Source organism: Eptatretus burgeri, chromosome 12, assembly GCF_056783735.1.
Source record: "Eptatretus burgeri isolate ZD-2024b chromosome 12, Ebu_testis_v1, whole genome shotgun sequence".
Classification (NCBI taxonomy): Eukaryota; Metazoa; Chordata; class Myxini; order Myxiniformes; family Myxinidae; genus Eptatretus; species Eptatretus burgeri.
The window spans coordinates 24,718,045-24,743,038 of NC_140972.1; the positions used below are offsets into that span (position 1 = coordinate 24,718,045).

The 24,994-nt window shown below is 43.1% G+C and overlaps 1 protein-coding gene across 8 annotated transcripts in view; it reads right to left on the reverse strand.

Annotated features, from left to right (window-relative positions):
- LOC147015269 (high affinity cAMP-specific and IBMX-insensitive 3',5'-cyclic phosphodiesterase 8B-like) overlaps positions 1-24,994 on the reverse strand; it is a 214,295-nt gene that overhangs the window by 82,758 nt on the left and 106,543 nt on the right. For 4 of the 8 annotated variants that reach the window (XM_085849851.1, XM_085849853.1, XM_085849847.1 and 1 more), the window contains 10 exons: positions 24,497-24,553; positions 23,779-23,969; positions 21,859-21,918; positions 21,195-21,252; positions 17,395-17,483; positions 13,123-13,201; positions 12,717-12,857; positions 12,023-12,111; positions 11,467-11,521; positions 1,503-1,575 (listed from right to left, as the gene is read on the reverse strand). In XM_085849851.1, coding sequence (XP_085705977.1) covers positions 1,503-1,575; positions 11,467-11,521; positions 12,023-12,111; positions 12,717-12,857; positions 13,123-13,201; positions 17,395-17,483; positions 21,195-21,252; positions 21,859-21,918; positions 23,779-23,969; positions 24,497-24,553 — 892 coding nt within the window. Of the gene's footprint in view, positions 1-1,502; positions 1,576-11,466; positions 11,522-12,022; positions 12,112-12,716; positions 12,858-13,122; positions 13,202-17,394; positions 17,484-21,194; positions 21,253-21,858; positions 21,919-23,778; positions 23,970-24,496; positions 24,554-24,994 lie in introns of those variants that run through there. The other 4 variants (XM_085849848.1, XM_085849852.1, XM_085849849.1 and 1 more) reach the window with 3 other exon arrangements.

The window sequence follows — 24,994 nt, forward strand, 5'->3', positions numbered from 1 at the left end:
CCAAGCACCAGGTACCACACTCTCCAACCGGCCACGCACCAATCGATCAAGACCAAGGAGAAGATCAGAGACGACGATGATCCAGGACCAGACGAACCAGCCGGCACCAAGACCCGTGACCCCCAAGACGACGATGACTTTACGACGACGACCACCACCACCACAAATGCTCCCAGCCTGGCGTTCCTTTTTATTCCTTTTTTCCTCCGGGGTAAGAAAATCGCCATCTGAGGTGCTCTCCACCCTAATTGGACGGGGTGTCTGGGAAAGTTGCTCTCTGTGGCCATCTCAACCCTCATTGGCCGGCGTGTCATGGGAAAGTCGTCTTCTGTGGCCTGATTGGACAAGGGGCACGCCCCTGTCTTCCTGGGTGGAGTCCCGGTCAGAGGCGATGGAAATCTCTGCCCACGTACGTGGCCGAACGCACGTGGGCAATGGCGTCGTTGTGCGAAGTGAAGTGAAGGAGGTTTGTTGTAAACGAAACTCCGCAGCGCACATATGTAATTCCCGTTAGACACAGGTAGGGGGCCCTAACTACAAACACACACTTACCGATATAACTGTTCTATAAGGACCTGAATGTTGAGTGCTCATGGCTGCCAGATTCGTAACAATATAACATGTCCAAGCACTGCTAAACAGAAAGGTTCTGAAAGTGCAAAGAAGGCGATTTGTGTTCTCCAATGTTCAACTATATAATTAAATTTAAATAAAATAAAGATTGTCAAAGGCGTATAAATAAATTAATTCTGGAATTTTCTGCCGTTTTACCACGTTTTACACATTGTCGAATATTCCACCCTTTCTAACACGTTATATTAGTTACTCGTGTCTGTCATATATGTGCATTATGATGTCTTTAAAAACAGTAAATTTCATATTTGGAATGGTTTTCATTTTTAGCTCACCTGTTCGAAGAACAGAGAGCTATAGCGAGACCCCCGGCGTGAGCGTGAGCGTGAAAATGTTAAAGTTTTTGGTGCAAGTTATTTCCTTTCTAATGTCTTTATCCACCACACTATTTTTTACTGATTACAATATACAAATACATATATTGATTTAAAATTATTTGGATCAGACTTCACTGCAATGCTTTATAAAAAAAGTATTATTAGACTAGTCTTTTCGAAACGATAAATGTATAAACAGGCGAGCATTGGGTGGCTTTGACACCAACTCTTTGGTTTTCTGACTGCCAGGCAGGCAGAGTAAAAATGTTTATCTCACTCCTCTCTGCGTATGCGTGATCGGGCCAAATTCAGAGGCAAAGTACTGCTAAACTACAGGTTTGTTTTCCGATTCGTGTTCAAATGAAAACATCAAATTCAAGTCAAGTTGTTCATCGATAATAAAATGACGTTTGTGGACGCATGAACAGATGGACGGGAACCAATTGCTTTATCCTGCCTTTCACTTAAACGTGCATGGGGTGACAATTCCTCAGGAGCTAAAAACATATTTCAAAAACGAAAACTTTTCTCTGCCTATCTACAAAGCCTTACCCATTTCTGCAGAAGTCTTGTCCTCGATTCCATGTTCTCCCTGTGGATAAACACCTCGCTGTGAACTTCTGCACTGGATAAGGAATGACAATGTTCGCTAACGGCCTCACGAACCTCAGTAATCGATCGTTACATTGACAAGTAAATGACACGTGCACGTGATGAGGTGATTTTGGCGAGGCAATGAAAGAATACTGCAGTAAAAAGGGGAATAAAAGGAAGAAAGGATACGAGGAGAAAGGAAATGCAGACCAACAATCCATCTCTTCCTTCACCATGCATTTCAAGTAATCTACAGAGATGCCAACTTTTGGAAATCAGAATTAGGGAGGATTTTCAACCGACACCAAATAATGTGCGCAAAGCGCACATCTCGAGCGCGGAGTGCTCGACCCTTGCGGCGGGGTCCAGGGCCCGCCTTAGGGCCCTGGAAGCTCTGGGGTTCTAGACGCTCTCTCGTGCCCTCTGAGCCCTATTTTGGAGCATTTAACATGTTAAGAATTCCCACTTTTTGAACAAAAAAAGGGGAAAATTGTGCACTTTTTAATGTTACATGTATGTTAATATTAGTAAGTTAGGGGACAATCAAAGATTAACAAAAAGCACAAAAGAAGCAATATTTTTCTTACCTTACTGGCTGGTACTACTGCTGCTTGCTTTTTTCCATGGCAGCTTTGCTGAGTGACAGCTGTGTGGCTCTTTTAGCCCTTCTGATTATGTCTTTGCTGTATTCTCTCTGGTAGCAAGGGGTGCTATGAGCTAGTTTTTCAATTAAGAGAGCTTCCAGGGTTTTGACACTCAAATTGGGACGAAATTCAGTATGATTCTTCCGTACAAGACTGAGTGCCCGCTCACATGATGCGTTCGAATGAGCAATGACCAAGATTCCCTTCATCACTTTGCTCAAATTAGGATACTTCTTGGCACCAGTGCAGGGATCTGTGAGCTGTGAAATCCGATGCCACTGCTCATCCACTCTCACTGTCTCAGTAGCAATTGTAGCTATGGAGGCGTCTGCCTGGTAGTGAGCGAATTCACTCTCAAGACTGTCGATGTCACTATCACCGCCACTAAACAGACAGGGGAATTTCTTGATGAAAAACTCCACACAGTCAAACCCCACTTCTTGGTGTAGCTTAACATCCAGCACCTGAGCATGCTTGGCTAATTCATCATCTAGCGGCCAGGTTTTGAAGATATAATTGCAGGCTTTCACATAATATGAGCGAACTGCACTGAAGAAACCTTGGATGTCTGACTCACTCAGAGTGAAGGTGGATTTCTTGAGACTCCTTTGTTCCCTTATATACAGTTTGGCATCGTTCCCAATCATGAGGTCCTCATCATTCTTCTGATGATTTCTGTCAGAGAAGGGTACATTTACCAGAGCAACCGATGACACCGATGGTTTCAAAAACCGTACGAAGATATCTTTCAGAAGATCATTCATTCTCCGTGTAGCAGATGAATACAGCCCTCGTCTCTTTGGAGCAGAAGATTCCCCTTCTCAAAAAAGCTTGTTAGCATATCGAAGGAAGAAACAATAGAGTTTTGTTTGTGGAGACAAGAACATCCTGTTGACACGTTTTTCTCTAGATTCCTGCACAGTGTTTGAGGAAGATGCGCTTTTAGTTGTAGAACTCGTAGTACACTTAGCCGCAGGGCGATCACACTTGCGTTTACTGCCAGCAGAAGAGGTCAGACTCGTAGTACCAGATCCAATTTTACGTTTGAGGAGAGAGCTTGAGGTAGGTGCAGCCAAGGAAGAAGACCTCTGATTCGAAGGTTTTGCTGAGCTTCTATCAAGTGATTTGGCAAAAGCAGAACTTAATTTGGGTCCTTCTTTGCCTGTAGATGGGACTATCACAGTCTTTTGCGACTCTGAAGGGATCTGCTTTGTAGATGAACGTGATGAAGGGCCGGTGATGCTACCTGCTCTCAGCATTGGTTTTGGTGCTGTCCCTGCTGTCTTCTTCGCAGCAGATACTGCAGTGGTAGTGGTGAATGCTGCTCCACTAGTGCTTGATCCTGCAGTGCCAGTACTGGCAGTAGATACAGTGCCGTCCTTCTTGCTCGTTGTTAGAGTCTTGGCTACAGTTGGTTGCATTTTTCTTCGTACTTCTTCTTTGAAGAAGAGGCGAAGTGGCTCCCACTGTTCAATCAGCCTGTCTAGGCACTGACCAAGGGACAGCCACCTTGTTGCGACATGCTTCAGAATCTTGTGTGTCGGGGCATCACAGAGTTCTTGCAGTGCTTTCACTCCTTTGACGCGTTTACTACTTTTGTCCAAGTAGTAGTAAATATCGATGAGAAAGTCATCTAATTCAATGGGTAAGGCCTGAGCCGCAGTTTTGGTCGGATTGTGCATCATATGGCAAGGCCATCCCATGATGTAGCACTCTGGATTTTGTTTGTAGATATAAGCAGCGACTCCTTTTTGCTTGCCCACCATGACAGAGGCATTATCAGCACAAAAGGAAACACAATTTCCCACGGAATTTTCCTGTCACTGAACTCATGATCAAGCAGTTTGAAAATGTTTTCTCCAGTGGAATCTTGTTTGCACGCAGGCAAACTTAGCAAACCTTGCTTCACAATCCCAGCACTGTTGTCATGGTACGAAATCAGGACAGGATATAGCTGGGCCTCACCACTGTCATTGCTACCGTCTGGAGCTAGGCTAAATGGAGCGAGTCTAGCAATATCGGCAATAGATGAAGCAGTAACATTTGACAACTCACCAATTACACTGGTCAACAACAAATTTGTTGTCTGCATTTTTTAAGCTGATTTAGGACGAATCTGATGCGCTGAATCCAAAACTCACATTAGTTTTGTTCAATCAGGTCAAGTTTTTGAGATATGGCCACATGTCGTTTTTTACATTTTTGTTCACATGTACGCATGTGTGGAGCATTTTAGAAGAAGTTGGTGGGGGTAAAATATCATGTCAAATAATTGTTTTAATTGGAAATAATATGACAAGAAGTATTCAGGTACGATAGTTCTGGGTGATTATGTCGAAAAGGGATCAGTTTGAAGTCATAAAACCTCAAAATCTTCCAAAAATTGGTGAGGCAAAGCATAAAGTTCGTGGATCAAAACTAAAGTTAATGGGGCAGATTTTGTAATAATGTGATACAAAAAAGTTGTATTTCTTGAAATAACGAACTCTGAAGAATGTACAATACCTACATGCGCCACTTATGACATGCGCTTCTGCTCAAGCTTGGAGTGCCACAGTACGAACCCAAAGATTGGAGACTGTTCATTGACAGCAGCAAGCGATCACTGAAATGTGTTCTGCTACACAACGGCAACCATTTTGCCTCTGTACCCATCGCTCACTCGACTACACTGAAGGAGAAGTATGAAGCGGTGAAGCACGTGCTGTAGAAAATTGGTCACGATCAGCTTAAGTGGTTTATTTGTGTTGACCTGAAGATGGTGAACTTTTTGTTGGGACAACAGTCTGGCTTCACCAAGTACCCATGTTTTCTGTGCATGTGGGATAGTAGGGACCGTGCTCAGCATTACACGAAGAAGGACTGGCCTGTGTGGGAGGAATTGGTGCCATGCAAAGAAAGGAACGTCATCAACGACCCTCTGGTGGACAGAGACAGAATACTCTTCCCACCGCTGCACATCAAGCTCGGCTTAATCAAGCAGTTCACCAAGGCTCTGGACAAAGATGGTGACTGCTTCACTTACTTGTGCCAGGCTTTTCCAGGATTGACCATGGAGAAGTTGAAAGTTGGCATCTTTGATGGTTCTCAGATCCGTCAGCTCATCAGAGATCCAGAGTTCAAAACTCAATGAACGAAGTGGAACTGGAAGCGTGGAAGACATTTGTTTTGGTAGTGAAGAACTTTCTTGGCAACAATAAGGCCAGAAACTACGCAGAACTTGTCAACAACATGCTGACTGCTTTCAGAAACCTGGGCTGCAACATGAGCATCAAGATGCACTACCTATTTTCACATATGAACCGGTTTCCTGAGAACCTGGGTTCAATGAGTGACGAGCAGGGGGAGAGATTCCATCAGGACATGAAGGAGATGGAGACCAGGTATCAGGGTCGCTGGGACGCAGTCATGATGGCTGACTACTGTTGGAATCTGAAGAGAGACCTCCCTGCCGCTGAACATTCCAGGAGTTCGAAGAAACGGAAGTTCAAGCCCTGAAGTTTGAACAGTGGTGACGCAACATGCAATTTACTTGTACTTACCTTTATCAATGCCCACCATTCAGATGACAGTAATCGATGTTTCTATCATGTAATCAATAAATGTTGTTGGCAAAACATTTTTTTTCTTAAAAACATGTTTAGGATGATATGTGTTGACAAAAATCAGCTGATAATGCCACAAAAATGTAATTGATTTTGTCACAAGATCTGATTTTTTCAAATAAACTTAGCACAAAAACCTGACCTGATGGAGAGAAACGGATGCCATTTCCTGATTCAGCAGTGCCAGAATACCCTAATTCACTTGTAGAAATCTAGACAACATTCAGAAAGTAAAAAATTGTTGACCAGTGTTCTTTTTTTCTTCTTTGTTCTTGTTTTTTTTTTTTTTTTTTTTTTTTTCTTGCTTTTTGTTCTTGTTTTTTTTTTTTTTTTTTTTTTGTTCTTGCACATCTTGCACATCTTGCAAGTTTTTGTTCTTGCACATCCATACTTTGAAGAAACTTTTGAATCTGGAAACATCTTTTGAAATAGAGGTCCAGCATGATCTGAGACTGATATGGGCAAGTTATGTTCCACAATAAATCCACTAAAGAGAAGTTCCGCTCGGGTAACATCCTCTTCCTCGCTTGTCCCTTGTTTGGTGAAATAATTCAGAAGTGTACCGGTACTCGTGCTCGAAGATCTCTCCTTTGCAATGTCTGTGTGCCGTGTGCTTACAACGTGCTTCCGAATATCATCGCGACCTGCGTGCTCAACTGAAATATCAACGCTGCATACTGTACAATACCCATGATGAATTCCTCTTTCAGACTTTCGAATATACGGGTATTGGAGATTGTTCTCGGTCTTGTACTTCTGAGACCATTTCTTGGTCTTCGTAAGCTTCTTTTCTGCCATTCCGTAATCAACATCGAGGGTTTGAAGCATCGGTAACTTCGAAGTCGATGTTCCACAGCTGCAGCGCGACTCGTAGAACTCTAGCGGCTGTTAAATTAAACACCGCACGGTGGTCGCGACCGCCGGGCTGGTACGGGGCCCAGCTGCATGCAGTGAGCGTATCGCATGCATATACACTGTGCATACATACCGCATGCACTGTATTGCACACATACCGCATGCACTGTATTGCACACATACCGCATGCACTGTATTGCACACATACCGCATGCACTGTATTGCACACATACCGCATGCACTAAATCTCAGTGCATGATCGCATAAGCGAGATCCAGACCCAATGTTTCGCTGCTCCTCATTTGAATTTGCAATTTTTTACGTACAATTTGGTAGCAGCGAACGTTATGGAGTTACCACATGCTATACGTAGCAGACGATGCTTTTCATTCAATTCTCATACTAGTACATTCTGATTAGTGAACAGTGCAAAAATATCAAAATTTCGGGAGGATAAGGATAGTGATCGTAAGGGCGGGAGTTTGGGTGAATTTTCGGAAGCCTCCCGATGAAATCGGGAGGGTTGGCATTGCTGAATCTATTTTACCTCTGATCGAAGCAAGGGAGGAAATTTTTCCATTTATGATGACCAATCGTCTGATGCCCCACATGGAGATCGGTTTCTGAGGTTTGGTACATGGAATGTAGGGACAATGACAGGGAGATCTGGAGAAGTGGTTGAAACATTGGTCAGAAGAAGAGTGGACATATGTTGTGTGCAGGAGACACGGTGGAAGGGAAGTGGTGTGAGAATGGTGAAGGGAAGGCAGGGGCGGAAGTACAAGTTTATGTGGCAAGGGTGCCCGGAAGGCATGCAGCCGTGCATGGTGTTGGTGTCATGTTTTCTGAGGAGTTTGTAGACAGTGTAGTGAGTGTGACTAGAGTGAGTGAAAGGTTGATGATGGTGAGAATCGTGATCGGAAATCTCTTGGTGAACGTCATCTCGGGATATTCCCCGCAGGTCGGTCGAAGCGATGAAGAGAAGAACATGTTCTGGTGTGCGATGGAGAAGTTGATGGAAAATGTGAAAGATGAGGAAGTTGTTGTGGTTGGAGGAGACTTGAATGGACATGTGGGAAGGAGTCCAGACGGTTTTGAGGGAGTCTGTGGGGGTTATGGATATGGTGTGAGAAATGGAGAAGGTGAAAGGATCTTGGAGTTTGCTGATGGAGCTGATTTGTTGCTCTGTAATACTCAATTCCAGAAAGCGAATAATAAGCTTATTACATACACGTCAGGTGGGTTGACGACAACCATTGACTACCTGATGGTGCGTCAGCGAGATAGGGGAACCTCCGGGACACAAAGGTGATCCCAGGGGAGGAGACTGTTTCGCAGCACCACCTGGTTGTCTGCGATATAAGGGTGAAAGGTGCGCGGAGAATTCGGCGGGTGAAGTACCAACCGAGGATGAAGGTGTGGAGGTTGAAAGAGGCGACAGTGAAGGAAGCATTAAGAGAGAGGCTGAGTATGGTTGAAGATGATGTGGTTGAACTTGAAAGTGGTTGGATGTCAATGAAAGATAGTCTATTGGGAGCCGTTGGTGAGGTATGTGGATGGACAAAAGGACCACCGAGGCACTCGGAAACATGGTGGTGGGATGATGAAGTTGGAAAGACGATTGAAGAGAAGAGGAAGAAGTTCAAGGAATGGCAAAAGGCAAAGGATACGGTGGAAGAAGAGGCTGCACATGAAAGTTATAAGGAAGCCAAGAAGGCTGCAAAGAAAGAGGTTGCAAAGGCGCAGGAGGCCCATTGGAAAATGTTTGGAGAACGCTTGGATTCGGAGGAGGGTAAGAGAGCGGTATTCAGGATCGCAAAGCAGATAGCGAGAGAGAGATTTGATGTGACGGTGGTGAGTTGCTTGAAGGATGAAGTGGGACAAATTGTTGTGGATTCAGATGGAATTAAAGGAAGATGGAAGAGATATATGGAAAGGCTGTTGAATGTAGAAAATGAATGGGATAGAAACATCGAGAGTAACCCAGTTTTAGGACCAGCAGAGAAGATAACTGAGAAGGAAGTTGAGGAAGCTATAAGAGCAATGAAGAGTAGAAAAGCAGGAGGGCCGACGGGAGTTGTGGGAGATATGTTGAAGGCAGCGGGAAGTTGGGGTGTGAAGAGAATGACAGAGATCTGTAATCTGGTGGTGAAAGAAGGCCGCATTCCAGTGGATTGGGAACTGAGTACCCTCGTCCCTCTGTACAAGGGGAAAGGTGACCCTCTGGACTGTGGCTCCTATAGAGCAATAAAGTTATTGGAGCATGGAATGAAGGTATTGGAAAGGGTGTTGGAGAAGAGGATAAGGAAGAAGGTAAAGATTGACAAAATGCAGTTTGGATTTATGCCAGGAAGAGGAACGACAGATGCAATTTTTATTGTAAGGCAGTTGCAGGAGAAGTACATGGAGAAGAGGAAGAAGTTGTTTTTTGGGTTTGTTGATCTGGAGAAAGCATTTGATAGGGTTCCACGCGAAGTAATGGCATGGGCATTGAGGAAGTTAGGAGTGGAGGAATGGTTGATCAGAGTAGTGATGGCCATGTACGAGAGAGCACGCACAGCTGTAAGGACGAAGGATGGGAACAGTGGTGAGTTTGAGGTGAGGGTAGGAGTGCACCAGGGGTCGGTACTAAGTCCACTTCTATTTGTAGTTGTGATGGAGGTGCTGGCTCGGAGGGTAAAGGAGGGTTTACCGTGGGAGCTGCTGTATGCAGATGATCTGGTGTTGATTGCAGAGAGTGTGGATGGACTGAAGGAGAAGATGAACAAGTGGAAGGAATGTATGGAGGCAAAAGGTTTGAAGGTGAATATCGGAAAGACGAAGGTGATGGCAAGTGGTAAAGCATGTGGTGAGGTGGAAAGGACTGGGAAATGGCCGTGTGCTGTGTGCAGGAAGGGTGTCGGAGTGAACTCCATTCAGTGTACAATGTGTGCTGAATGGGTTCATCGAAAATGTAGTGGGGTGAGAGGGTCATTAACCAGTGTGGCAGCTACATTCAAGTGTCAGGTGTGCATCGAGGGAGCAGCAGATGAAGGAATTGTTGAGTTGGATCTCGGAGATGGTGTGAAGCTGGAAGGGGTGAAAACATTTTGCTATCTCGGAGACATGCTGAATGGAGAAGGTGGATCAGCCTCTTCGACGGTTGCTAGAGTGAGATGTGCATGGAAGAAGTTTCGGGAACTGAGTGGCGTGCTGACGAAGAGGGGAGTGTCGTTGAAGCTGAAGGGAAAGGTGTATGCTACATGTGTGAGGAGTACGATGATTTATGGGAGTGAGACATGGGTACTGAACATGGAGCAGCAACAAAGGCTGGAAAGGGTGGAAATGCGAATGGTTCGGTGGATGTGTGGAGTATCGTTGAGAGAGAGGAAGACAAATGATGACTTGCGGAAGATGATGGGAATAGAGTCTGTGATGGAGGTTGTGAAGAGAAACAGGTTGAGATGGTTGGGTCATGTGTTGAGGAAGGATGAAAGTGACTGGGTGAGAGGAGTGTTGGAAATGAGTGTAGTCGGAAGTAGAGGACGCGGAAGACCGAGAAAAACTTGGCTAAATGTGGTGGAAGAGGAAATGTGGGCAAGGGGATTAAGAAGGGGAGATGCAGAAAACAGGGTAAAGTGGAGAAGATTGTCATGGGGCCCGCAAGGCTAACCCCCGCTTTAGCGGGGAAAATGGCCTTTAAATGCTTGTGTGTGTGTGTGTGTGTGTGTGTGTGTGTGTGTGTGTGTGTGTGTGTGTGTGTGTGTGTGTGTGTGTGTGTGTGTGTGTGTGTGTGTGTGTGTGTGTGTGTGTGTGTGTGTGTGTGTGTGTGTGTGTGTGTGTATTTTACCTCTGAGAAGACAATCACACTTGAGCGATTCGTTTTATATGAATACAAAGCAGTTGCTAAAAAAAAAATCCCACAAAGGAAGCAGATAAAAGAAAGCAGATGAAGAGAAAGCAAAAAGAAGAAAAACAAAACAGCTTCAGTTGTGTTATGGTTCGAGAGTCTGCTCTGAGTCTGGAAGGTCGGTGGTTCAAACCCCGGCAGAGCAATACCGAAGACTTCAAAAATGAAAAATGCCACTGGCTGCTCCTTTGCTTGATGCTCAGAATTTAAAAGGATGGAGTATGGACAAACAACCATACTGTCGGTTGGTAATAATAACGCAGGCTTTGACGTGCCTAATGGCCTCATGCGTCAAACTTCCTCAAAAGAGAACTCATATTATTACACAATTCAAATGATAAAGCAAAACTCATCTGACCTGACCTCTCGTTGAAGGCTCACAAAATGTAGCCTAAATGGGGGCCATCTCAGCGGTTATAGACCAGGAGGTGTCTTATTAAAGGCAGGGTAGGTCAATCATTTGCTTTAAGCAAGACAGACAATTTACCCGGTATACTGGCAGAAAGGTTGACTGCTTGTGAAAGGTAACGCGTAATCTTTTAACGTCAGTAACGCAAACAGAACAGCGGCTGAAATGCATCCTTAGAAGGATGGAGTGTTCCTCGCTGCAGTCGTACCAGCTGGCACTGTATCAGATGGTGGTCAAGCTCCACCACAAATTGAATGCAGTATCAGACAGCACTGAAGGGAGCACACTATTAAATGGACTATCTTGTTACACAAGGCAAAAAAAAACCCCCCCAAAAAAAGGAAAATGTGCGATAAGGAAGGAGGCAAAAAACTGGAAAGAGAGGAAGTGTGACAATGCATGGGTAGATAAAGCTACTACACATGTCCACCAACACAGTCACATAGTTTTACATCACAGCTACATAATTCCAGTATGACAGCCGGAGTTCGTAGGCCGTGCACGCGAACGAACAACGCACCTTGCGAGACTTTTCATGGAACGGTTTCTTGATGGCCACGTAATGCCTGATCTTACTGTGGAACAAACAGGCCGATACAAATAATTATGGGGAAAAAAAATTCCCGAGGCCCATGTGCCTTTTTGACCGTGACCGAAACAAGCTATGTTTCGGGCCAAATAAGTAAAGAAAAAGAAATGAAACCAACACAGATAAAATCGTCATAATCGGTTTAACTGACATCCATTGAGATAAGACCATAAAGAGAAAAATATATGCAATGAGGGGTTAAAAAGAAGAGGCACATTTCAAAAGGTGACTAAAGGAAGACAAAGTTGTGCTGAAATATCGGGAAAAACGGCGGACAATTAAACAATCGTGAATGTTCCATGTTTTTCCCATTGACCATCATTCTGTACAAATGCTCATGTTGGCACAGACCAGATTAATTTCTCTTGTGGATGAGGATTTTGAACTGAGTGGTGACATTATCTTGTACTGAAAAATGATATACCTCAAAACGTTCCACAAGCACCAACAGTTAACCGAAGTACCCAAGAGATGAAATCTTTCTTACCCGCCTTGACCCAGAACAGGAGTAATGTTGACCTGTTGTTGCAAACTCTCTCCATTTTTATGCCGTGCATGATAAATCCCACGCCATTCCTATTGCAGGTGAGACATGTACACAGGTACAAGGTGAGAAAGGGGACGGTTAAATGTAAGGGTTGTTATAAAGGTGGTTAGGTGAGGACGAGATGTATAATTTCATCAAAACAGTCAATTACATTATCGCTAGCAAAACAATTTTGTTCCATCTTTAAAACGCTGTTTTTCAAAGGTGAACAGTCATGATATGGGGGGGGGGGCGAGGGGGGCTGCCAAGATAGCCTCAGGGTACATGCACTCACCTGTGAGCTGTCTACCCTGGGTTTGATTCCCGACCCATCTATAAAACTGTCATCCTGTGTGTTTTACTGGAGGGCATTGCAGTAATGAGCATCCTATGGATGTGATGTCAAGCAGGGGGATTCGTCTGGCAGCATTTGCTGATAATGGATGTTTCACGAAGAATAGGCCATTGTGTGCTGGCAAAATTTTCCTGACCAAATCCGAAAATTTCTGCCCTGACTAATGCTGAGAAGGCAATGGCAAACCACCGGGAATCATAAACACCATCAGACTGCTTCAGCAGCTTGGAATCCACCCTTGGGCAGACCAACAAAGAGAGAGGATGTTTTGTGATGATGCAATATTCACACAGGTCTTACCTTCCCCTTTTTTATCCGTGAGTTGATGTGATCTAGAAGGTCTGCACGATTGCGATCGCTCTTGGGCAGCTCGGCCTGTTCGCGGCCCAGCAACTCTCTGCTCCGATAGCCAAGCATTCGTTCAAATGCTGGATTGACGTACTGTCGGACACCGTTCCAAAGCACATCGGCACACGAGGATACCACTGAACACATAACACACCTTGTAAACACAAATGCGAGGAACCTGGAGACCTTCCCAGTGAGATCACAAGTTCGTTTTCTTCCACAGTTTAAAGCACAATGACTATGTCTAGTCATTGTGGTGGAAACTTAACTCATAATAGCACAACAGTTGTGATGCAATTCACGTATTCGTGGGAAGCACAAAACATATGATAGCTGTAGCTGTAAAAGCAATGAATACCTGAATTACATGATCCTCACTTGTAATCTCCACACCATCTTGGCAACGATCCAGAGCTGCAAACACTGCATTCATAGCCCTGTTGGATGAATGGTACAGTATGATACAGTGGCACTGAACACATGCGCCACAAAATCTACAGGTACTGAATGATTAATCCTGCTGACATCGGTCAAAATAAACCCCCAAAAAACAATAACATTTTTTATTATATTATACAAACTCTGCCTATGGTATCCAAGGACACGTCCACACATGGCTCGTGAATTTCCTCCTCTCTCATAGACAACGTGTGGCTTTCAACTGGATCCTCTCTTCTTATCTCTCTGGCAAAGCAGGAGTTCCCCAAAGGCAGTCTTGGGCCCAGTCCTGTTCCTCATCTTAAAATATCTTTTTGACTCGGCAAAATCCTGCTCAGCTCATTTCTGATGACTCCACCCTCTGCTGTGGCATCCCTCATTCTTCAGATAGGCAGGCAGCAGCCTCTTCCATCTGCAGACTTTGATATAATCACGAGCTGATCAAACACTTGGGATATGTTGTTAAATCCTGATAAGTCTTACACTCTTGCTCTTTCTTTGTCTCTCTGGAAAGACCATCTGGTGAACCCTCCTGTCTGCTTCTTTAACAATCCTCTCGAGGAAGTTCAGTCGCTCAAACTTTTGGGCCTCACCATCAGCAACGGTCTTTCTTGACCAACCATCTATGTAAGTTAGCCACCAAAGCCAGACTGGGCATCTTCCATCATGCAAAGTCTTTCCTCGGCATACCTGAGCTTTTCTTCACCCATGAGACCTTTGTCTGCAGCTTGATGGAGTAATGCTGTCTCCTCTGGGCTGGCACCTTTGCCTCACACCATGCTCAGCTCCATGTTGTGGAAACCAAGGTCTTCAAAATCATTGGAATCGCCTGTGATGAGGCTGAGCCTCTGGGTGTATCACTTTCACATCGCAGACAGGTTAATGATCTCTCTATCTTCTGCCATCTCTTTCTTCAGGTCTTGTACCCTCTGCTCTCTCCGTGCTCTGCCGCCCTCCTCGCACATTTATGCAGGGTGCACACAGTCTCCCTCCTGGTGAAACTACCTAAATCCAGACTCACTGCTCACCTCCACTCATTTGTTTCTCTTTTTCCCCCACCTGTGGAACCAACTTCCTCATTCTCTTCAATCTCATTGTTCCTTCCAAATCTTCATGATAACTGTTCAGCACCATCTCAAGACGTATCCCATCCACAACATTGATGATTTTTCTACTTCCGTTAACCCTGCTCAAGCCAACCTCTTTCTGAGGTTCCAGGTTTTCCTTCCATTTCTGTGATTGAGTTTGCTGCTGTATCCATCTTGTTCACCCTTTGTGTCCCTCCCTTGCTCTCATTCTTCCCTACATCCCCTATTTCTCAAACTCTCTCAATTTTGTCCCTCAGCCCTGCTGTTGTTGTTCCTCCATGCCTTTCTACTGTTCTTTTCATTTTGTGACGTCCTGTGCTCTTGCTCCTCCACGAGCCTCGACATATATATATATATATATATATATATATATATATATATATATATATATATATATATATATATATATATATATATATATATATATATATACACTCACAAATCATGTATTTATGGTCTCATGCTTCAAAATCTCAGGCAGACTGGATTTGATACTTTTTCTTGAGTTGTAGAGTAGCTCAGTTTGTATGTCTATTTGAACTGTGTGGTCTGAGTTAGATTGTTGGCAGAAAAGGATTTGACTAGAAACCACCCTTCTGTTTATACGGAGGACAAAGTAAAACACATGGACTAAACACTCCTTCAAGGGAACATTGAAACTGTCTGTTCCTTCTCCAATCATTTGGGCTGGCGGCCATCAGAAACATACCTGGCCATTAGGATTTGGCTGCAAACTTGAATGATCAATCTGGTTCACTTACTGACCAGATTTGCATTCCCCTTGGGATGTGGATTCCTCGTCATTAAATGTTTGCTCATGTCAACTTAACCTCAAGCATGAAAACAACAGAAAAAAAAATCACTACAACAGAGAAAACCAGCTTGGGAAACAGAATATTTAAGTTCGGCTTGAATTGTGGTAATAAAGTTGTGATGTGGTGTGTCACTTCTGAGGAGGATGTAGTGAATGTTTGGTTTTTACATATAATGTCCGAACAGATTGTGGAATTGCAGGGTATTGTGAGTGGTGATGTGATGTGGCATTATATGTTTTTGTATTTTTTCTCCACAAGACGGAGGCTTATGAATGAACGAGGTGACGGAGAGTATTCGGTGATAGTGGAGCAGCGGGACCAGTCTTGGATACAATAACCAAGTGAATAAATGACCAGGGAGAGAGAATGGAGGTCAAGACAGATAATTTTTTATATTTTTTTATATATATAGATAGATAGATAGATAGATAGATAGATAGATAGATAGATAGATAGATAGATAGATAGATAGATAGATAGATAGATAGATAGATAGAGAGAGAGAGAGAGAGAGAGAGAGAGAGAGAGAGAGAGAGAGAGAGAGAGAGAGAGAGAGAGAGAGAGAGAGAGAGAGAGAGAGAGAGAGAGAGAGAGAGAGAGAGAGAGAGAGAGAGAGAGAGAGAGAGAGAGAGAGAGAGAGAGAGAGAGAGAGAGAGAGAGAGAGAGAGAGAGAGAGAGAGAGAGAGAGAGAGAGAGAGAGAGAGAGAGAGAGAGAGAGAGAGAGAGAGAGAGAGAGAGAGAGAGAGAGAGAGAGAGAGAGAGAGAGAGAGAGAGAGAGAGAGAGAGAGAGAGAGAGAGAGAGAGAGAACGAGAACACAGTAACCTGCAATGTGAGAGTATATTGTAAGCAACGGTGGGGGATGATAATGGTGGTGCACCACCTGTTCAAAGTACTGGATGGAACAGTACATCCTTTGGAAGGTGGTTCCACAGACAGGAGAAAAAGAGGAACAAAATAGTTGAAGTGTGCAGTGCAGTCAGTCTGTATTTTGGAAGTTTAACTGGGGGGGGGGGGATGGATGAACTTGTACTTCCTGGAGTTATTGGAGAGGGTTTGGGGGAGTTGCGAGCAGAGACAGCAGATGAGAGGCAATAAAATAAAAAAATAAAAAAGAGAGACGTCACTCACCTGCCTGTGACAGCAACAGATGTGCTTTAGTCTCACCAAGGGAGTTATTTTTGTAGTCAAAGTCAAGGCTCCTGGAAGAGCTAGAACAAATCAGGAAGCAACAGAACAAAAGAAAAAGTAGGGGGGGTACACCAACAGCAGAGTTGAAGGAGATAAGATAGAGGGAGACTTGGATAAACATTGGGTGTGGGGAGGAATGAGGGGTAGGGGAGGATACGTGGGGTAGACAAGATTGATACAGAAGCAAAGTCAGAGGAAGGAAGGAAAAACCAGAAATTTGGAAAGAGGTGGGCTTGGGGGTGGAGTTAATGGGGGTAGAAAAGATGATGGTTTTGGATGCGGGATGATCTGAGATGATGGTGAACAGCTGTCTTGAAGACCTGGAGGGGAGAATTAAATTGAAGAGGATGTGGTAGTTTGTTCCACAGGAGGGGAAAAATGGGAACAATTGTGTGGAGGTGAGCAGCGATGATTTGAGGCTCATGCTCAAATTTTGTTTTGCTACATCAGAGTCTTTCTCGACATGACCAAAATAGAGTTGGTTCAGTTTGGGTTAATGGGGTTATAAAGATCATGGGTCAGAATTTGGGATGACAAGAGATGGTCGTGCGCTGCTTGCATTAAGCCCTGGAGGGGGGAGTGAGACAGAACAGCCTCCAGAAGGTGGTTCCATGGATGGGAGAAGTGAAGAATAAAACAGTTAAGGTGTGAAAACAACCTGGATTTTGGAAGTTTAACCAGGAGGGGATTCTGGAAGAACACGTGCATCCTAGAGTAGATATGGATGTTCAGGGGACTGAGAGAGCAGAGGGAGCAATGTAAGATAATAGACGGTAGAACACAGAGACCACCGAACTGCCTGTGACGTGAGAGCCACAGACCTTGTGCTTCAGCCTCATCACAGGAGAGACAGATGCAATCCTAGGATGCCAGCCCATTGCAGAGAGCAGTACTCCATTAAGTTTCGAAGAAAAGCCTTGTTGATTGTGAGTCTTTGGATTCCACAGAATGCAGGATAAGATAGGATAAGAAGATGACATTTAAGTGGTTTGATAAAATGTAATGTTCTTTGAGGTGATGTAGTGTGGTGATAGGCATTTGGTAAGATGGTGTGATGCCGAATAACATTGTGCGGTTTCATATGACTGAGGGCAGTTTACCTCAGCTTGCATTGCGCACGAACTATCCCGTACTCCATTTGGAGAAGCTCATTATAGCAGGCCGACACACTACAGTTTTCAACAAAGCACTGCACACATACCACAAGATAACATAAGCACGTCATTATAACATCCCTTCACAAAATAGGCACACTATCAATATCAAATAACTGATGAAATCCAGCACTGGAGTATCAGGAAGAACTCAAACAGACAAAGGTGGAGTCATTATCTGGAGGAACCTGGATAGGGTTCTGGTTTCGGCTACTACTTCGCCACCCACATACTCATCCAGGCACAATTAGGTGAACCTTACAAAAACTATTTGCAAGATTCACCCCTCCATTGCAAAAAAAAAGAAAGAAAGCAAGGAGTGATGGAGGACAAAAAGAAACTCTGCACACAAACAGGAAAAACACACACACACACACACACACACACACACACACACACACACACACACACACACACACACACACACACACACACACACACACACACACACACACACACACACACACCTATTGTCCAGACATACCTTATAGACCATGGTGAATTGAGTGAATATGTGCTTATTTTTCGATTTTCATGCAACAACATTGGTGATTACCTAAAAATACCACAGATGAGTTTGTAAATATGTATCCGAGCAAGAATCACAATGGCCAAAAACATGGGGGTGGGCGGGGGGGGGTGCTCACAATTTATTAACGTGTAGTCTGGGAAATACATAAGCAACCAGCAGTAAAACGATGATGATGATGATGATGATGATGATGATGATGATGATGATGATGATGATGATGATGAAGATGACGATGATGATGAAAACACATGCAAACGAATGCTGCATCAAGTAAATGTTGATGCAATATTCATCTTTTGGGTTTTTTTTTTTAAACTTAAAATCGACAATGGTGCAAAACTATTTTAAGTTATTTGTATTACATTCTTATAACCCTACACTTGTGAACTGTGGAATTATTACATACAGGGTGCATAAAAAAGACCGGCAAAATACAAATTAATCTGTTAAGAATGTGAAATTTTCAATGAAAACGATCTGGCACCCCCAGATATGTTTCTGTCATTTCTCCATTTGCATTAAAGTAAGATGTAACCAGCCTTTCCTGATCAGAGCTCATCAAACTATAGCATAAAATATGTAATAATCAGGTCATATGAAATACAGCACAACATTTTAACATTTAAAAAAATGGATGGCCAGCTTTCTTGAATATTATACATGTATATTATTTTTAAACCAGACAAAAAAATGACAAAAGATTTCTCATTTGACTTCTTTTTGAAAAACGGAGTCAAATATAATTCCACTGAAATGCTAAGAAAATTGGTATGTTTTTGCAAGATTCAAGTATGATAGACGACTGTCGCTTTAACAAGCTGTTGTGGTGTTGCTCAATATGATGGCATTGTCTAGAAAATATCAGATGAATCTTGAAGAAAGCACGACATGTCACGTTGTGTCATAAAACATTTCAATTATCATATTTTAAGAATTCCCAACTTGGAATTTTCAAGATTCTTGAAAAGAAAAACATGGTTACATTTTCATGACCATTTTTGAGCACTTGAGCTTTTGCAAAAAATGAGCAACCTCATACAACATATACAACGTATGATGGCCGAGTCAAAAAGTATCTGCAATATATTTTGATTTAAATAATATAACTACAATTCACCTTCGGTGGTCGAGGTATTACCACTGAAGAGTGAGTGCATCCTTAACCAATGCCACATCCAAATTAGTATACAAGGTTAAAAAAAAAAAAATTAAAAAACATCAACAGATTAAATATTGAGGAATTTAATCCCATCTAAGAACTCGAAAGTGGAACGAATACTGCAAAAAGTGTTAATACCAGAATTCTTACTCTCTCTCTCTCTATCGAGTGCAGCCTGTGGCTGCTAGTTGCATCATTGATTGGGACGCAGCTATGCTGCTGATGCAGTGTCCCCCTTACCAGTACACTGGTACTCATTTTGCCGACCTAGGAAGGATGACAGGTTGAGTCAACCTCCTGGTGTATTAACTTAGCAGCCCAACCGGGCTTAAACTCAGGACCCTAGGATCCCAAGCCACCACCCTAACCACTAAGCCAACACCAGGCTAGAATTCTTACTAATTGCTCAACAATATTTCCGAAATTGCTCCCGAACCACTAATAAACCTGAATATTGAGTCTTATAGTGAAGGAGTCATATTTTGTTTTCTTTAATGACATCTACTGACTTGGAGTGAAGTACAATTAATTTTAAGCTTATCTGGAATTTAAATTCCAGATAAGGTATTGTCATCGTGCACCGTCCACCCGTCTCCCATTTCAACTTCTCCTGTCAAAGCACTTGTCCGACATGGCTGAAATTTGGCAGCAATGTTCCTCTCCTGACTGGGATTGTTCCGGTCACGTGATTTTAAGTAGGTCAAAATGGCAGACTTAGTAAATTTCTTCAAAAAGATTCTTCTCCAGACCCAGTCAGAATGCGACCAAATTTGGGTTACAACATCAAGACAGACAGGGTCCTGATGTTAAATTGCAGAGGCCATGCCAATCATATGTGACTGGAAGTGTGTCAAAATAGCGGTTGTGCAAATTCCTTCCAAAATCTTCCTTTCCAGATCCACCAATCAGAATGCTACAAAATTTGGGTGACATTAGGCCAAGGTATGTATGTTAAATTGCAGAAGTCATACCGATTACATGACCAAAAGTGTGTCAAAATAGCCAACCTTCAATTTTTGGGAAAATCATGTAAATTCCTTTTAAAAAAAAACTTCTTCTCTTGAACTACCAGTCAGAATGCTACCAAATTTGGGATACAAAATTAGGACAAGGACCTGAAGTTAAATTGTGGAGGCCATTCTGATCACGTGACTGGAAGTGTGTCAAAATGGCAGCCACACAAATTCCTTCCAAATTCTTCTTCTCCTGATTCACAAATCAGAATACTACCAAATTTGGGTGACAACATCAGGCCTGGACCCAGATAAGCTACAGGTCCAGTGGTCCTATTTTTAGGTCATCTCATCTCGATCTCGAATAGATGACCATATAAAATGTGTCGTGATGTCGGGATGCCGGGATGTCTGTCCATCCGGTTGTCTGTTAACTTTTCACTATTTTTGATATTACTTCCTTTTCACCTGCTGATTGTTCTGAAACTTGACACATGAATACAAGACAGTAGACCACATAATCGCCCAGGCTTCGATTTTTTTCAATTTTGGATCATGGGGGCTGCCAGGGGGAGGTTACCCTGAAAACTTCGGATCCATACTCGTCCTATACTTACCAACCAATTGCTCTGACACCCAATTTAGCCATTCTACATTATGGTCGTTCAGAATCACTTAGTCTTAGATTTTTTTTATTTCGGATGAGGGGGGTTTCCAGGAGGATCCCTCCGAATTGACTCCAGTCTATCATCCATGAGATCTCCCAGATTTTGGATTCAGCAGAGGTCTGAACTACAACTTCAAGATAGGACCATCAACCCACTCAGGACTATTTTTTATTGTTCTTATGTAGTTTATTTGTTGTGGTGCCACGTAGACAAATAAGTGAGATGAGCCAATGTACAGCAAACTTTATGAGCAAGATATAGTGTTTTATTCTTGAAGAATAAAGTTAAGATTTAAAGCTTGTCCCAAAGACTTTTATGCAACTCGTGCGATATCAATTACCCCCAAATTATTCTTTATCCCTCTTCCAAGAAACATGGTGTCATACAGCCGGTTATTTAGTGAATTAGTACCTGTGTGAATCCATAACACATACCCGTGTGAATCCTCCTGAGATAAGTGGCATGAATGAAGCTTCATCTTGCCCAGGGGGCCTACAAGTCAAAGGCAGAACAAAAAAACAGGGAACTGTCAAGTGAAAAGATTGATGTAGTACATAAAAGGAAAGAGAAGGACCTACAAGCCAAAGAGCTTTGAGCTCCAGGGATGTTATCTGCTGCTCAGGATGTATGAAATACACACAGTCATGCATGTCTGCCTTCCCCTTAATTATGCTGTCCCCATACCTTCCCCTCAATCCCTTTCCATACTTATACCATCCCATGTCTTCCCTTCAATCCCCCCTATACTTATACCATTCCCTTTCCTTCCCCTCCATCCATCTTCATACTTATACCATCCTTGCCTTCCCCTCAATCCTTCCCCATACTTATACTGTACCTGGCCTTCCCCTTAATTTACCCACTTTTTTCTCTTTTCTTTGCACGTTGTACTTTTGCCAAGCTTTTTCGAAGTTTTACATTCTCCAATCCCCGTCTTTCCCTCACCCATTTTATGAACATTTGTTATTGTCCCTCTTTATGTTCGAGTAATCAACCACCCATTATGTAATCAGTAGTTATCGGGTCATGTATAGAGAAGTGAGGCTTGCTGGAGACTGCGAACAGTAACTGTGAGGAATCAGTCAGTGCATGTCCCACATGAATGGTATGACAGCAATGAGGACAGTGTTCTCTGAAGCCTTCGTCTCACAAATGGACCTGCAAAAGGAAGAAGAGCAGAAAGGGAAATGGGAGGAGGGGGACCATTTTCCTCATATAATATGTTAACCAATTTTCAGAAGCCATCATACAAGAACTAATATCCTTTGTGCAACAAGGAAAGTCTCATACATGCATTGGCCAAATAAGTACGGCCAGGTTAGGTGCGGAAGCATAAAAATGAGAAAAGCCTTACCAAGAAACCGACTTTCCTCGAAAGAAGAAAAAAAATAAACTTTCTGTTGCATGGAAATTGAAAGAGCTCTGCGATTGATCAACATTATTGCTGTCATCTCTTCAAACACATATCAAATACATTTTTATCCATGAACCCAAAAATAAACGCAAATGTGGAGGAGAATGAGCTGCAAAAACCCTGACTCCAAGAAAATAGAGGCCATTCATTATCACGGAGAGATAATGGCAGGCAACAAAGGATGGCAGAGCAACTTATTGGAAAATTATTTGCCATTAAAATGGAAAACTGAGGCTCCAATCTTAAACAAACCACTCCAGTCTTCCACATGTCTTATGAACGACTGCAAATGCCTCCTCTATCTGCACCCTGCATGGAACCCCTAAACCAAAACAAAATTTCTCAAATCCAGACTTCGTGGTACGTGTAAACATCCATTCGGGATGGTTTTTATCACTGTACATGGTTTGTGAAAAATTTACATTTATGGGCAATAATATATTTGCTGCAATCAGAAGTTATTACATCCCCCACTGAAGGTGTACGGAGGTTATGTTTTCACCCGGTTGTCTGTCTGTCTGTCTGTGAGCAGGATATCTCAAAAAGTTATAGACAGATTTGGACGAACTTGATGGACAGCTTGGGTGTGTGTGACAAGAACGAATCGATTCAATTTTGGAGGAGATCCGGACATGGATCCAGATACGAGTTTTTTTTTTAATTTTCAAGTGATTCTTAACCATTGAGAGATACAGCCCAGAATGATATACATGTTGATATTTCAAAAAGTTATGGACAGTTTTGGACGAAGCTTAGTGGACGTGTTAGAACAAGCTGATTACATTTTCGTTAATGTCCGGATGCAGATCCGGCCTATCAGTGGGATACGAAACGTAAACTGTTCAGCCTGGCAGAGGTATGCGCTCTATCAATTGCTGTTATCATTTCTCTTTGTATCAGGAGGATGCAATTGCTATAATTGATTCATCTCGCACATTGCTATAATTGCACATGCAAGTCATCTCGACATGATTCGTATTTACATTGTATTTTATCACAGCATCGTGTCATGTTTAAAAATGCTAATTTATGTCAACCTATATAAAGCAAGAATGGATGCACTTTACACCCCCCCCTCCCCCAATTCCAACCCCACATCCCAGCAAAAAAAACCAACTTGCACCCATATAAGCACCTTATTCATCAATTAACATTACGTTTCACTTCATTAAACTTTGTGAATTATTCCAAAGACTTTCAAGACTCGAGTTATCCACATCAAACAAGTTAAACAAGCTCAAACCGCAGACTGTTTGAGCACTTTCACATCTCTAAATCGACTTCTCTCATGCCTCCTTACTGGATGAAATTGACAGAAATCAAAATGCCCAATGCCAGGACTGAGAAGCGTCAAGACAGCATTTAATAGCCTGTGCATCACCCAATGTAGTCTGCTTCATTGAAAGTTCAAAGTATACCTCCAAGCTTGAGTTGTCCTGTTTAATATTAATGTCAAAATGTGTCCTTGAAATGTTAAGGCCAGACTGAGCTCCAACCCGAACCAAGACCTCAATCACATCTGAAATTAACCACATTCATTAGAAAATATTCATCGAGGAAAAAAAAATAACATCACCAAAAACAGTGGCCTACTAAAACGCTACCGGCAGAGAGCTTCTCCGTCGAATTCCTGGGGCTGGCGTAGGTCTAATATGACCACCTCGTGCTGACAATCCAAGAAAGCCTCTAACGCTGCTTCAGGAGAGCGAGTCAGGTGTTTACGACAAGCAGCACGCTCGCAGGCCCACCAGAAAGCAGTACTTTGGGCATCCTCATGGCCGAATGCCAGCAAGACCTGCAAGCGAAACGTGTGCATATAAAGATGCAATAAACAATGAAAAAAGGTCAAAAATGCAAAAAAGTATTAAAATAAAACTTCTCTTATTATTTTGTGTCAACAGCAGAATCATATCCATGGGGTTCTTAAATTCAGCATTTTCCTGCAACCGTTTAAGGTGTAGGCCAACTGCAATTTCATATCATATTAGATACCGAACCACAATGTTTCCTCCTCTTGCCAGTGTGTGTGTGTGTGTGTGTGTGTGTGTGTGTGTGTGTGTGTGTGTGTGTGTGTGTGTGTGTGTGTGTGTGTGTGTGTGTGTGTGTGTGTGTGTGTGTGTGTGTGTGTGTGTGTGTGTGTGTGTGTGTGTGTGTGTGTGTGTAGAAAGTAGCTCCTTTTTGTCTGTAATTTACTTTTATCCAGCCTGGTGTCCGTATGGCACATCTGAAACTGTGAGAAATTCTTAAACTTTTTAACACACAGTCATGCCAGTTAGCTATATCAAGATGTGTTGGCTGCTTCCTTCAAGGCCTATCACGCACCTGCATAGACTCCTGTGTGATCCGCATTGGTCCAAAATTCAATTCTGAAATTGCTTCCTGCAGGCAGAGACCATGGAGGGGTGAGGGGAGGGGATAGTGGTGAGGATAAAGATCTTCACTCTGGATCACAATGCAAAAGCGGCAGTATGCAGTAATTATAGTCATTTCATGGGTTTACACAATAACCCATATGAGTCATGGGAATGGATTGAGAGTACAGCTCGGAAGAGGTGTGCTCACCTTTGAGGCATCTAATCTGGGTTTAACCAGATTGTAAACTGCCACCCTGGTGTTTCACAGGGAGGGCGTTGCATCATTGAGTATGTCATCCATCAAAGGGATGATAAGCTTGGATCCTGGTCTTCCCAGCATATGCTGATGGACCTTAAAGATCAAGTGGCGTCTTTTGCAAGAGGAGGCCATTGTGTGTCAACACCCTGGCCAAGTTCCAAATTCCTGCCATGCTGACCCCCTGCCAAAGACAATGAAGAACCAGCC